Genomic DNA, 14,374 nt, shown 5'->3' with positions numbered 1-14,374 from the left:
CAAGATACGTAAGAAAAGTTTTTAGAAAATTAATATTTTTTTCTATTTTATTTAGCTAAATCCCTAACAAGCAAAGGAACCAGTTTAATAGTCCTGGATACCAGAAGTCATATGAAGTGTGTCTGGCTGGTGGAAATTTCTCCATGCTTATTTCATTAGAGCAGTTTGTTTTTTAATCTACTTTTTTAACAGTTCATTCTGATGTTTTAACCTTTTTTATAAAGTGAAAAATGCATCCATATACATCATAGATACATTTGAATACTGGACTAGCATCACTAAACAATGTCAAATAAATCACGTATAAATCCAGCTGATGGTTGCAGAACCACTGAAGTGAAGTAATGGCCTTATGGCAAAAAAGTTACAAAGCTTAATATCCTAGTATAAGATCCTTTCATTTGATTACTCATTGTTATTTTCAAAGCTTTAAGATATTTGAATGTGTTAACTATGACTAATAAAATGTACCTCTTTCTGGCACAAGGTGGTGCCAAGAGGATAAATCCAATCTAGCACTGAGAGTTATAGAGGATGCCAAGGCATTATTATTGTGTGTGTATTATTAACCCACTGCTTTGTCCTGCACAACTGAAAGTGATGGAGGCACATCAGCCCAAGTGGAGTAAGTCTGTGCAATGCTTAATACTGATGCTAGTTCATTCAGCATTAGCATGGGTATTTTTGAACAGTATTGCATGCTGTGGGGTAGACATAAACTAACAGAAAGGCTTTCATTAGTGATTTTTTCTTACTTGAATCTGAGAGTATAAATATTGTTGGAGAATTTTGCTCAGACATGGCTTGAAGGAAAAAAGGCCATGAAAATAAGCAGCCTATGGAAAAGCAAAAGGCAGCTGTAAGCAGCAGTTCCCAAGCCTGTTTCTGTAAATAATAATGTTCTCAGGCACGTTTCGGTAAACAGCAGAGTTCTCTGGCAGTTTTCTCGTAACAGGTGAACATTCTATATTTGGCTGTTTTGGGAAAGTAAAAGTAGGTTTTGAGAACCTTTCATATCAGGGTGAGAACACAAATCTTGGTTTCAATAACAAACCACGGGTATTGAAAACAAAAGGAGGGATTAATGTTTAATCTGTAACCTATGATGAGCTCGGGTTTTGCAATATGTATGAGCTTAATTAACACTGTTATAAAAAGTGACTGATTGAATCAATAAATCGGAGTTCGATGCTGATCAATTAAGATGGGTTGTCTCCCTTCACTTCATCAATATATGGGTAAGATTCTAGTAATTTTCTGCCTGAGATGCTTTTCTGTACCGACTGCATTACACATTTAGTCATATTTTCTTGTTTCTTATCACAAATGTCTTTATTATTCTTATAAAATATTTTTTAAGGTTGATTGTATTAATATTTATCTTTCTCTTCAAAACCAGTACTTGAGTGTAGAACAAATCAGTTGAAGTTTAACCTTCAGTTGTTCTGCTCTTTATTGCACAAGAGCACTTTGTCAGTAGGAGAGGTGGAGGGTGAGCTTTGCACAAACCTCTGTGCTGGTGGTTACAGGGCTGAGTATGACAATGGTGCATCTCTTACTTTTCTGCATCACTGGATGATGTGACTGCTGACTGTATTCATTAGCCAAATCTTTCTTTTCTTTCCGCAGAAGGACCCTCATTGGGTTCTTCTACAAGATGACAGAAATATTGACTTCCTATAGGAAAAGTTTTAAAGCAGATTATCTCACATTTGAGGCATGAACTCCAGTCATTGAACTTCCACCATAAAAGAAAGGCTTTCTACACCACCTACCATATTTAAAAGAAAACAGTGTCTTCATTGCATTCTTGGAGGCCCTTAATGCTGTTGTGCTTCAGGAACTGCAAACAGGTGATAAGACAAAGAAATGCATATTAAGTCAGGGATAAGCTAGTGCCAAGCAGCTCCAACTGGCCAAGTTTGAAACTCTGCTGAGTATATTTGAGGCCAAAATTTCTTGCTAATGCAGATGCTGAAGGTGAAAAAATAAAGGGAATTTTTATTAGTTTCAGGGATTTTTAAGAGAGACGCAGCAGTAAGCAAAGATTGTGAGCATATTTCTTTAAAAAGTGCCTAAAGTTCAAGTAGATTTTAGTCACAGAAGCATGACACAAAAGCATTAAAATCTTAATCCTAGTTCCTACTCTTCACTTGATACTCTTAACCACCATGATTTATGATATAGTGGAGTGTTGACTTATTAGTCAGATGACCAACACTCTTGTAATGAAAATGTTCCATAGAAGAAAGAAGGCATTTTTTAAATTTAAAAATTGACTACAGATGGCTTTTAATAAAGTTTTCTCTTTTTTGCTATGCCATAATGTGCCTTGCATTTCTGGCCTCTCTTTTTTCTTGTTTATATGACACTGCTGTTGCCAATTTGATCTGCCAGTCACTTCATTGCTTACACCACAAATGAAAAAATCTAAGTCAGGAACTGCCATCAAATTGTGTTCAATTAGCAGATTTGCAGATGAAAGGCAGCCGAGGCATCCAGGTGCTATGAGGACACTGTACAGGATAGCCAGATGCTGATGAGTGTGTCTGTGTGCTTCTGCTTGCTTCTGTGTCTACAACCAAGTCCATGTATTCACTGTTGTATAGGGCAATAAGCTGAATTCCAACAAAATAATTATTATTTCTTAGCAAGTTTTAATTAAGCGTGTTAATGTTTGGTGAATTCTTTATTATAGAACATGTATATTTCCAGTAGTTTGATAGAAATATTGACTAGATTATGCCTTTGTAGAAACAATACATAAAATGTTGTACATACTTAGTAGGTATGAATTAACAAGGAATTTTCTAGAAAGTTACTGAAACCTAAAATAAATTTAATTATAGAAACATTATGTCCCTAAGGATGTCAGTGTGTGAATACAGTATAATAAGGAAATCAGAGAAAAAATACTAAATAAAACTTTATCATGGAAGTAGGCCATTAATAATTGTGGGAACACGGTGCTGAGTCCATTGTCCTATAAAAAAGGGTCTGTGGATCTGAGCTGCAGTACTGCTATTTAGTGTAGAAACTATGAATATATTTTTTTTTCCATTTTAGGTTTTAAAGTACTATGAGGATGGTTTATATAGAAAATTTTTTGTAGTACCTGTATGACTGTATAATAATTAGTTAAAATAATCATAATAGTGGGTAATAATAATTAATTTATGTTAAATGTAACTTATAGGCCAATAATAACTCCAAGACATACAATGACAAAATATTTTTCAATGCTTTGAAGAAAATGGGCTCTCCTAATGCTGTTGCAGAGACATTAATAATGTATATTTTACTCTAAGCAATATTCAGTGCAAAAAACCAGAGGTGCTGTGTCCTGAACTTCATTTCCTACCGTTCTTACTTCTCACAGGAGTAGGACCAAGCTGGATCAGTCAAGCGGGCAGCTCTGGTGCCTTTTAGCGAGGCAGAGCATCGTGTCACCAGTTTTACACAGGTTACCTAAGCAAGTTATACATCTCTCTATATCCTATTTAATCACCTTTTAGCCAATATTGACTGGCCTGCATGCTCTTCAGCTATGATCCTGTCCCATTCATTGCAATAAGTACCAACATGCACAGCTGCTCCCTGCTGAGCCACGGGACTCGCATCACAGCATGGGCAGGCAAGAGCGGCAGCCCCAGGATTTCTGTGGTTCTGGTCCTCTCCATAATACTTTAATAGTATTTTGCAGTGCATGCTATCTACCTCTCATAATCTTGATGATATAGAATTCAGGATTCTGTGTTTGAAGGGTTTTCTTTTGCTTTGAGGGAAGGCAGGATATGTAACACATATGCCACAATTCTCATCAGAAACTTATATTTATATATAAGTCCATCCGTAAATTGTGTTGATAATGAAAACCTGCTAACTGTTTCAGAAAACTTTCATATTATTGTCTTTTAACTTGTAATGGAGGTAACCTGCAAACTCATCATAGTCATGTATTTATTTTTCACTTTTTTTTTAGAAGTGCTTTTCTTTAGTACTTGTATAAGCATTTCATTATTTTGGAGATTAATATGCAGTACTTGGAGCACCATTAAGCATGAAATTAATTTCATTTCTGCAGTCAAAGCATGTGACCGTAATTTGGTTGAAAGAATTCATACAAAACTGTTATTTGGCTGGTTAAACATTCAGAGATTAGTTCTGCTCTTACTTACACTCACACTTAGGTTTAGAGTTGCAAAGAGAACACTGATTGAAAGATGTGGCCCAATTCAATCTTATTATAGCTCTTTAATTTATGGTCAAAAAATTATTACCTCCCCAAATAGATAAAATGGTCTGCCTTGAGAAACTTATTCTCATCTCATCAGTAATAGACAAAGTTTAGCATTCAAGTAAATAAACTACTGAGTTTGGATCAAAATGTGTGGAAGTTCCTCAGCTTCAGTGTAATTTACATTTCACATCTTAAACAATGCCATAATATTTACAACACCACAGTTGCTGCTTTCAGTTTTGTAAATCAGTGGAATTAAAACATACTTACTCCAGAGCTTTTCCTCTTATATTTTGTAAAGAATAATTATTCTGATAAGATGTATTTTGATTTTAAAATATTCATTATTTAAAATCCCTTGATACTCTGAAGAATTTAGGCTTTGTATTGTGAATTGGTAACATTGTATTAGCATATTGTGATTCACTGTGGATGATATTAAGTTGTTAATGTTAGAGTTAACGAAAGTTTGCTTAATTAATATTTGCAAACAGTTGTTCCCTTACTCTCTTTCAGAAATATCCTTTCACTATTGCTTGTATTAAATATTTTCATTTAATAAATTCTCATTAATAAATAGATCAAAGGAATTATGAATATCAGTGAAGTCCAGAGTGGACTATAATTTAGAGATACTGGTTTTTTTCAGTTTTTGCAACCAATAATCACCACAAAATTGTTTTGCTTTGATTTACAGTGTTCTGGATTTTTATACTTAGAGAGTTATTCTGCCTTATTTTATAAGCATTAGAAAGAGTGAAATCCAGATTCCACCTAGTTACACCAGTGGAATGACAAAGATATCTACCACTTTGAAGATTTCATAGGTGATATAGCCATACTGAAAAATACTGGATAGTTTGGATATAATATTGCCGTTTATATCATGGAACATTTCAGTTTCATACTGACATTCAGACAGCACTGAGAAAATAAAACAAATTTAATTTCCATTATTTAGCGTTTTCACAGGTATTTGGGAGGAAATGAAATTGAAAGCAAAATCAAAATGTTGGTTTCTCTTGGCGCCATCTTCCTGCTTATGTCTGTCCTGCTCTTTGCTCCTTCAATCCCTTAAATTATGATTTCAACATCTATTAGTGGCATCCTGGCCAATCATGAAATTTCAGCCTTTGTTAAAAATGTTAAGCTATGAGCTGTCCATCTACTCTCAGATAATAATCTTTGGAACAAACAAAGAAATGTTGGAAGTGGCCTGGCTGTAAGTGAAGCAGAATTGTATGAATCTATGCGATGTTGTCAAGGTTCAGAAAGTAATTATGTCAAAAACTTCCTGACCTAGTCTTGGCTGCTGCTTTTTGCAATGCTTCTCTGATAGGCAAGCTGCTTTCCTATCTTGAAAGCTAAATTAAAATCTGAATCTCATATTGTTCTGTATTGCTGACTAAAGCATGTCTGGCAAGGCTGTTGGTACATGTGATGTAAAAGATATTTAAATCTCTAGGATAATCAGTATACTGCTGCTTTAGAAACATCTAACTACTTTTGTCCCCTTACTATTTTCTTCAAAAAGGAGGTAGAGTATGTACATTTTAAGGTTTTGAAAAACAGATTTCTCTGAGAATAAATTTCTTTGTATACTATTCAGAAAATTTCTATCCTCATAAGTCTCAAAGAGTGTCTAATGCTTGATCCTGATAAATCTCTTATAATCTGCATGACTGAATCCTTTTGAAATCTAGACTCATGGTATAACAAAAAGCTTAAAATGGACTTACTATTAGATCAAAGCTAATGCTTGGGTTTGCTTATTATCTCGTTTCTATCGGTTCATTTTTAAAAAAAGTTAATGTTAAGTAAATAGCCTAAATTCAGTGTTTGTAATGCTGGTAAGCAGAGAGCAATTTACCAGGTACAAAGGTAACTTTCAGATATGTTTAGGTAAAGAAGTGGGATATATGCTACATACCTAACATCTCAGGGTCTGCAGTTGGGGTAGTCTAGCTAGCCAGCTGGATTCCGTGTTTGAACACTGGTAAGTCACAGTAAGTGCCAGAAAAAGTCTTCCTGTGTATTAAGGCATGGACAAACCTGATAGCAATAACATGATCCATTGCCAGGTCACGTTGTGTTGAATACATAGAAATCAGTAACAAGTCCCTGAGTCAGTTGCTTTATGCCAGAGCATAAGTTTGCTGTGGAAATATGTAAATGTTAATGAAAAGTTTTCCTAGCATACTGAACTTAATTGAGTTGATAAAATCTTGAGATGTTGTATCATAAAATCTTTCTAGCTGTTTCTAATGCATACGAAATTTTATAAATTTTGTGCATAATGCCATACAATAAATTAAATGTTAAAAATAACAAAGAAAAATGTAAAAAGAAATTCTCCTGTTGAAAATTTCTAGTTTTTGTTATTTCCCAAATGATACTGAACTTTTACAGACAGAACTTACTGAATAATTTTTGTAATATTTTTCTTTATATTCTGATCTGGTTGGGGCCAAATTCAGGTATAATAGAGCAGCATGCTAAGGAAATACTCTGTTACATCAGCAGAAGAGTAACTCAGTGAGATGAGGCATTTAATAGTTGCATTTCAAGTATCAGCTGCTGTTAATTCAATTTAGGATTTTTCTGTTCAGTTTAACTCCTATGATTATTGTTACAGCTCTGTAAATGAAGCATAGCAGATTTTTATTGAGAAGAGACTTGAAAGATACATCTCACCATACACAGTGCCCCACATAAACTTGTCTTTTTTATGTTCCTGATAATTTGCTATTCTATTGATAATTTTTTACCTTTCTATCTGATATTTGTGATCTCTCCTTATAGTAGCTATATCTAATCTTCCATGCTGAGTTAACTGTTAGTCTTAAGCAATTTCAGTAATAGGCATTCATTACCCTTTTTTGCTCATTAAACTAACTGCATAATATCTGAGTCACTGAACTCTTCATTTTCCTGTAAAAGAATGGACAGTAGGTCTCTCAAACTTATGGTTCAGCCAATTCATAATTTTTGTTTGCTCTGCTACTTCTACAGCATTCTGCTAGAAATGCTCTCCAGATTGGAATGATGCAAGCAACATTTTAAGAAAACACTATGTAATAAAAACAGTCACTTCTCAGTTTTAAAATAATTTCCTGTATTGTGTTGATAAATGGTAAATTTTAACATAATATGTAATTTTTTTTAATGTACCTTGCATTTATGGTATTTCTGGCTTTTCCTCAAACTGATGATTGACTTCCACTGATGTTTAAATGCTGTGGTCCTTACTTGATGACTACAGTATTTATCCCATACTTTCTAGTTTCTCCATTTTAGAGGCAGTATTCCACAATGATCAAACTGCCATGCACTATCTATAATTCAAACATATTGCAATCTGAAATTTGTCAAAAATGATCTGCAGGAAAGTGTGCATCCATCTCTTTGTACATTGGGCCTGACCTCAACAGATGTTTATACTCATGCAGAAATATGAGATATGAATTTCTCAGCTGGGAAATTCAAAAAAGCATATATAAAATGGGTGTGCAGATAGCACTGAAACTAGGTGCATAATACACCCTCCAATACATGTTTCCATTTGCTCAGCCTTCCTCTGAAATGTGTTCTGTAGTGAACCGTGGTACACAAAAATCAAAGTTAAGCTTATGTCAGAATCACAACACAATATATTGTCAGTGTGATTCAATAGAATCAGAATGAGGGAGAAAGAAATAAATCTTTTTGTTTGAAGAACAAACTGAATATTTGTTGCTATGTAAAATTCCATTAAATGTCTCAAGTTACTTTTTGTATCCACAGAATAATACTGTTTACATTTCCTTTCCAAAAAACTGTATAGAAGTTGAAGCTACTCAGGAATGTTTTAAAGGAATAATGCCTCTAACTTCAGATTTAAGTGTCAGCAAAAATATATATCTTTAATGTTATCATAGAACATCTCTGTCTAATATTAATTCCCTATAGACTCTATTCTAAATCTGCTTACATCATTCCCTTTACAAGATTAGCTACTTATCAATGCAGCCATTTTACTGATGTTATACTCCATATAGTGATAACATTAGAAGAGTCATAGAATGCTGTAATCAAACTACTTTTACTTATTATAGTACTCATATTTGTCTGTTGCCAGTGTATGATGGTGTAAAAGAATAATTTTAAGGTTTGGATTATAATATTGATATGATTTATTGATGCAGTATTATTTTATTACAATATTGTTTAAAAGAATTTGTTTTAACTTTAAACATTCACAATTTTTTGGCCTTTTATAGTAATTGGACATCTATGTGTACTGTACCAAAGTAATAAGTAGTTTCAAAATGCACAATAAATTCAGAAAATGCATTGGCAAGTGAGTATGCAAAATATCAGCTACTGCTCCTAAAGTAATGTGCTGCTCTTTTGGAAATAAAGATAATTAAATTATCCTATAAAACTCATAATATGTGTTTTCATGTCAATAATAATGAAAGCATTATGTTGAAACTTTAGATTTAGCTTTATACAGACTTGCTAGAATAATATTTACTTGAGGCATGAAAATACATCTGTGCAGCTTGCTGTTGGTTTGGTCATGATTTTGGAAATTTATTGGTATTAACACATGCTATCTAAAGTGTAACCTAAAATGCAGCCACATGATTGGAATAATTAAACAGTACAAAATGTGGAAAGCACCCATTCCTAGCTTACTGAAATTTCACTTCAAAATTCTTATGTGTGGCTTAGAATAATACTCTACTAATTTCAGCAATTCCTTGTATGAAAATATCAAAATATTTTCAATAGGGAAAATGCACGTTATGTAGTTTCTAATCTTGTGACCTCACCTGTAGTAGAACAATTTGGCATTATAGATTGTAGATAAGAAGTTATTTTAATATCACAGCACTGAATACATACAAAATATTTTGATATACATTTCCAACATAAATTTCTATTCAAAACAATAAAACTGGAAAAAATAATTATGTGGGATTTCGTTCACAGAAATTGAATGCATCCAGTTCATCAGAAGGCAGCACAGTTGACATTGGACTACCTCCAGAAGGTGAACAGCCAGAAGCAGAACCAGAAGAAGTTCTAGAGCCAGAAGCTTGTTTTACAGAAGGTAGGCAAAGCAAAATAAAGGCAAGATAAATAGACCTAGTTGTGTAGATTTGTGCAGGATTCTCTTTTTATTCAAAATCAAAAGAAGTTTAGTGATTATAGTTGTAATCTGATAGTATTAGTAACTCTTTCAGAGTTACTGCCATAGATTTACTGTTCTTGTGTGTTCTATCTCTTTGGAAGGTATTGCAAAAGATAAAAAGATTTAAATTCAAATGCTAAACAAAAATGCTCAAAGAGGAATTATAAGGATCTAATGCACCAGCACTATGATAAGAAATAAGTCAAATTATTACCATTCATTGTGATTGTTTATAAATATTTACTTTATTCTGACATCTTAAAATTTATTGTCACGTTTAGGGTGTGTACGGAGATTCAAATGCTGTCAAGTCAGTGTAGAAGAAGGAAAGGGGAAAATCTGGTGGAATCTTAGGAAAACCTGCTATAAGATTGTTGAACACAACTGGTTTGAGACCTTCATAGTCTTCATGATTCTTCTCAGCAGCGGTGCTCTGGTAAATTAAGTGTGGAACTATTGTGACTATTGTGATTTTAAACAGCAAGCATTTAAAATTACAGTTAATCACATAGCTACAGGTAACAAATTAGAATTTGATGTCAAATTAATATATGTTCTGATATAAATATATATCTGCAAGATATAATTAAATGTCTTCACAATTTGCAGTGTCCTGTAGGAATGGCCAGGAAAAAATTTGAATTGAAAAAATATACATGATGATAAGGCACGTATCTTTCCCTCAAGTATAACTTCAGCTTTCACTTAATACTTTTCATAAGGCTGGTTCCAAAGAGTATTCATCTTTCAGCTGAGCTGAACAGCAATACAAAAAAATTACTGTAGGACCACTCTTCAAACTTCATTTTCATTTGTTTCCAGGCATTTGAAGATATCTACATAGAGCAACGTAAAACTATCAAGACCATGCTGGAATACGCTGACAAAGTTTTCACCTATATCTTCATTCTGGAAATGCTTTTAAAATGGGTTGCTTATGGCTTTCAAACCTATTTCACTAATGCATGGTGCTGGCTGGACTTCCTGATTGTTGATGTATGTATTCTTTTTCATGTCCTGTACAATAGGCTTAAAAAAAAGAATATTATATTTTCAGGATAAGATTTCTGTTCTATTCAACAAAACCTCTATTTTAACTGGTGTGGTGGTATGGTTTATAATTCTGTTCAGAATGGAAAAAAAATTTGGATATACTTATTTCTCTAGAGATGTTTTTTTAAAATTCTCTAGTTTTATGAAGTTGTAATTCTTTCTTGAAATTATGCTTTTTACTATGGTTTTTTGATGGTATAGAAAAGATGCTGTTTAGCCTCTTCAGTTTTTTTTTGTATATGGAAGAAATTTTTCAAACTGTTTCTAATTTCTAATGAATTACTGTAAGTGTCCTGTCATTTACTCTGTGCAAAATGAAAGGAACATACTGCTAGGAATTGTCAGTTCCATTGTACTATTCAGTACTCTTGCACTTTTCACGCTATCATGGGCGTGACCTCAAAGAGACAGTTCAGAGAACCATAGATAAGCCCCCCTGGAATGGGTTCCCACATGATTTCCCAAAGGCTGCACTACCAAGGAGCAGCTACACATTCTCTGAAGGAGACCTAGTGAGAAGTGCATTGTAATTTCAGGTCTACTTGCTCAACTATGTATGTAAAGTCCTGGGTAGCATAAATGGAAGACTACAGATGCTTGACCACATAGCAGATGTTCATTTCCCTTCCATTCCCAATAGCCTGATTTACCTCTCAGCTCCACAGATGTAATTCCCATGGAATGCAAGTTAAGGGTATATCTTAAACCACCTATTTGTACATTATGAAAAGCATAAGAATTCTGTAGAAATTGCTTAATATCTCCCTAAAACTACAGTGGAGCTCTTTACTACACAGAGCTTGGAAAATGCTATACTTTGTAAATCCAGAGCAGCATTGCAGATCCTGTGATAAGACATGACTATATGCTCATATAGAATTTTATGATTGAGTCTATACCTCTCTACAATATGTATTGGCTCAATCATCTGATGTATAAATTGCCACGACCAGTAGAACTTGTATTTATCAACAAATATTTAATTCTTATTTGATAATCTGTGGTTTAGTTACTTCTATGACTAGCTTTATTAGCTTTATTAGTTTTTCATGTCAACCTTATCTTGGTGCATTTTTAAAATAAAAAAAAATTAAATCTGAGGCATTCATTTTAATCTATAGACAGGGGATTGAAATAAAAAAGCCAAAATAACAATTTGGAGATGAAGGAATTGCGAGAGCAGGAAGGATGGAAGGGAAGGGCATTAAATAGACATAAATAGAAGGTGATATGTTTTATTTTTGATTTATTAGGGCCACTCCTTCCCAATGGCTAATAGAAATACATTTCCAAGGATTATTGATGAAAGATAATTGTATTATTTATTTTACAGCTATTCTAGTTTATTTACTCATCTGCCTGCAGACCAGACCAGCGTTATGCAAGCCAGAATTGATGAAGTGGTTAAAGGAGTCACAGGGAATGTAATGAAGTGTGGATATGCCTAACAGTGAAGCTTCTACCATTGTCTAACAAACAGTTGGTTCTCAGTCTTGATTAGTCCTGTTAAATCTGAACAGCACTGGTAGCTATGGCTGTTGAATAAGATTTTCTGGACACTAGAATGTTACATTTTGACCAAAAGCAAGGTCTGGATGTGGTTTTTGAGAGCATTTACATTCTCATCAAGTCCTGAAGATATCATGGGAAGTCCTGACCTAAATTGTCCATTCCAATTCACCCAGCTTTTGGGTGTTTTGTTTTTGCATGTGACTTCATTTTTGTTTAAATCCCACCAAATGTTGACTGGTTTATGTGACTATAGAAGGCACTTTTATACCATGCTATCAACATGATTTCATCAACAGGTACCTAGAATATCCTTTTATTCTACTTTGTCTGACATAAAAATTTTTCTGCATTATAGAGGGTTTCCTGGAGAAAGAGGTCCAGCCTTGAATCTTCTTGAGAAGTTCAGGGCACACATCATTCCCACCATATGTATCAAAAGGATATAGAGATGAATGAGCAATATTGCCTTTCTGTTTTTGTATAGGTCTCTTTGGTTAGCTTAACAGCTAATGCCTTGGGCTACTCAGAACTTGGTGCGATTAAATCCCTTAGGACACTAAGAGCTTTGAGACCTCTGAGAGCCTTGTCGCGATTTGAAGGGATGAGGGTAAGACAACGTGAAAGAATCTGAAATGCATGCATCCACGGAAACAATGCATGCAGAATAATCAACGACCAATCCATGCAGAAATGCTACACTACCATCCTCTATATTTCACATTTATCACTAACATATAAGCAAAAGGCTTCATCTGCTTATATGAATTCATGTGTTATTGCACATATTGTTACACTTAATGAGGCTCCTTGGCCTTTCCCCATTTTCATACTTTCATGGAGGGCCCAAGGATTTATCAGCTGCATGGATCTATGCAATATTACTGAATTTATCCTATACAAACATATCCTGCTATAGTCAGAACAGTTTAAAAAAGCTCCAATACTTCCTCTTAAAAGTGTGTGTGCATACATCCATGTATGCATGCACATGTGTATTTTGTACCAGTTTGGGCTATCATACATAGTCTATATCCTTTAACATAGTATTCTGTATATATAAATTGGGAATGTCTTTTAGAAGTAAAAGTTTTTTAATTAATTTGTATGTTAATAAGTAAATTAGCACTATTAAAATACCTTCTCTCTTTCATATTAGAACCATTGCATTCTATTTAAGAAAACTTTTCTAGCATATCAGAGAGCTGGTTTAATGATTTCTGGTTGCTTATTGCTTTCTGTATTGATTGTAAAATGTTGAGTATAATCTATAGAGCACTAAGCAGCCTGAAAACATATTAGACTTTTGCTGGTATATTTGAGAAGTTACTGTCCCCAGCTGTTTGTTATCAATCCATCGGTTACCACAGCTGAGGCCCTCAGTTGCCCAACAGGGCACGTTCAGTGTGTCTCAGGGCAAAGTCAGAGTGGTCAGTTTAAATCACTTCTTTAGTGCACTGAAATGGACACAGACCTGGTGTACTCAGCCATGACTCAAAAGGTATAGAAATGTTTCTCTCAAGGGTAGTAGTGAACAACCAGACATGGTAGATATTTCTAGCTCCAGCCACAGGAAGGTGTCTGGCTGACACCTTCAGGGTCCATCTGTCTCTCGGACATACTGCCATTGTGGGCAGCAGCAGATGCACCTGAACTGGAACCCTCCTACCATAATTAAGAGGGATCCTTGTGTGAGCTCCCTCCTGCGATCACTCTTCTTTGCCACCCCAGGTGATAAGCTGATTAGCTAATTTGTAAATCAACTACAAACTGGTGAGCTTCTGAAGAAAATGTCATGCTCTGTGTGTGTGTGTAAAGTAAGAGAAGAGACTTCAGCTAAAAAAGGAAATGGGCTTTGATGAAATGTTATAAATTCAAACAGGAAATAGCATTTCTTTGCCTCCAAAAATTTCTGGACTTTTACTATAAGAAATTTGAAAATTTGGGATGTTTATATCAGAGGTAAGGCCTGTCTAAAGCATCAGTATTATCTCATCGTATTAACTGTAGGGGTTTCTTTTATGACAGTGACTAGCAAAATGAAAAACTCAAAATAAAAATATTTCAAATTTTATATAAGTGGCAATTCATTGTTGCAAAGAAAACCCAATAACCTTGTCATGAAGGTTTAGGGGTAATTGTCAATCCCATGACTTCCATGTTGGTGTAAACTTTATCTACACATTTGATCCTGATCTGCCAACTGTATCTCTTTGTACATTCCCAGATGAGGAGAAGATTTATGAGTTTTGCAAAAAATGCAATAAAAAGTAGTAGATGAAGTTAGATCACTTAAGACTAGAAATGTGACCTATAACTTCTTTAGTTAGGCAGTTAACCATTGAAATATTCCAATGGATGTACTGAATTTTGCCTTATTTAAATTAATTCCA

At 34.1% G+C, this 14,374-nt stretch overlaps 1 protein-coding gene across 5 annotated transcripts in view; it reads left to right on the top strand.

The window, feature by feature from the left end:
- Nucleotides 1-14,374, top strand: part of SCN2A (sodium voltage-gated channel alpha subunit 2) — a 73,754-nt gene that overhangs the window by 49,063 nt on the left and 10,317 nt on the right. For all 5 annotated transcript variants that reach the window (XM_074548566.1, XM_074548563.1, XM_074548565.1 and 2 more), the window contains exons 18-21: nt 9,218-9,338; nt 9,701-9,855; nt 10,242-10,415; nt 12,469-12,591. In XM_074548566.1, the coding sequence (XP_074404667.1) occupies nt 9,218-9,338; nt 9,701-9,855; nt 10,242-10,415; nt 12,469-12,591 (573 nt within the window). The remainder of the gene's footprint in view (nt 1-9,217; nt 9,339-9,700; nt 9,856-10,241; nt 10,416-12,468; nt 12,592-14,374) is intronic.

Source organism: Zonotrichia albicollis, chromosome 10 (genome assembly GCF_047830755.1).
Source record: "Zonotrichia albicollis isolate bZonAlb1 chromosome 10, bZonAlb1.hap1, whole genome shotgun sequence".
NCBI classification, from domain to species: domain Eukaryota; kingdom Metazoa; phylum Chordata; class Aves; order Passeriformes; family Passerellidae; genus Zonotrichia; species Zonotrichia albicollis.
The sequence above is the reverse complement of the archived record's forward strand: the minus strand, read 5'-3'. Positions and strand labels throughout refer to the sequence as shown.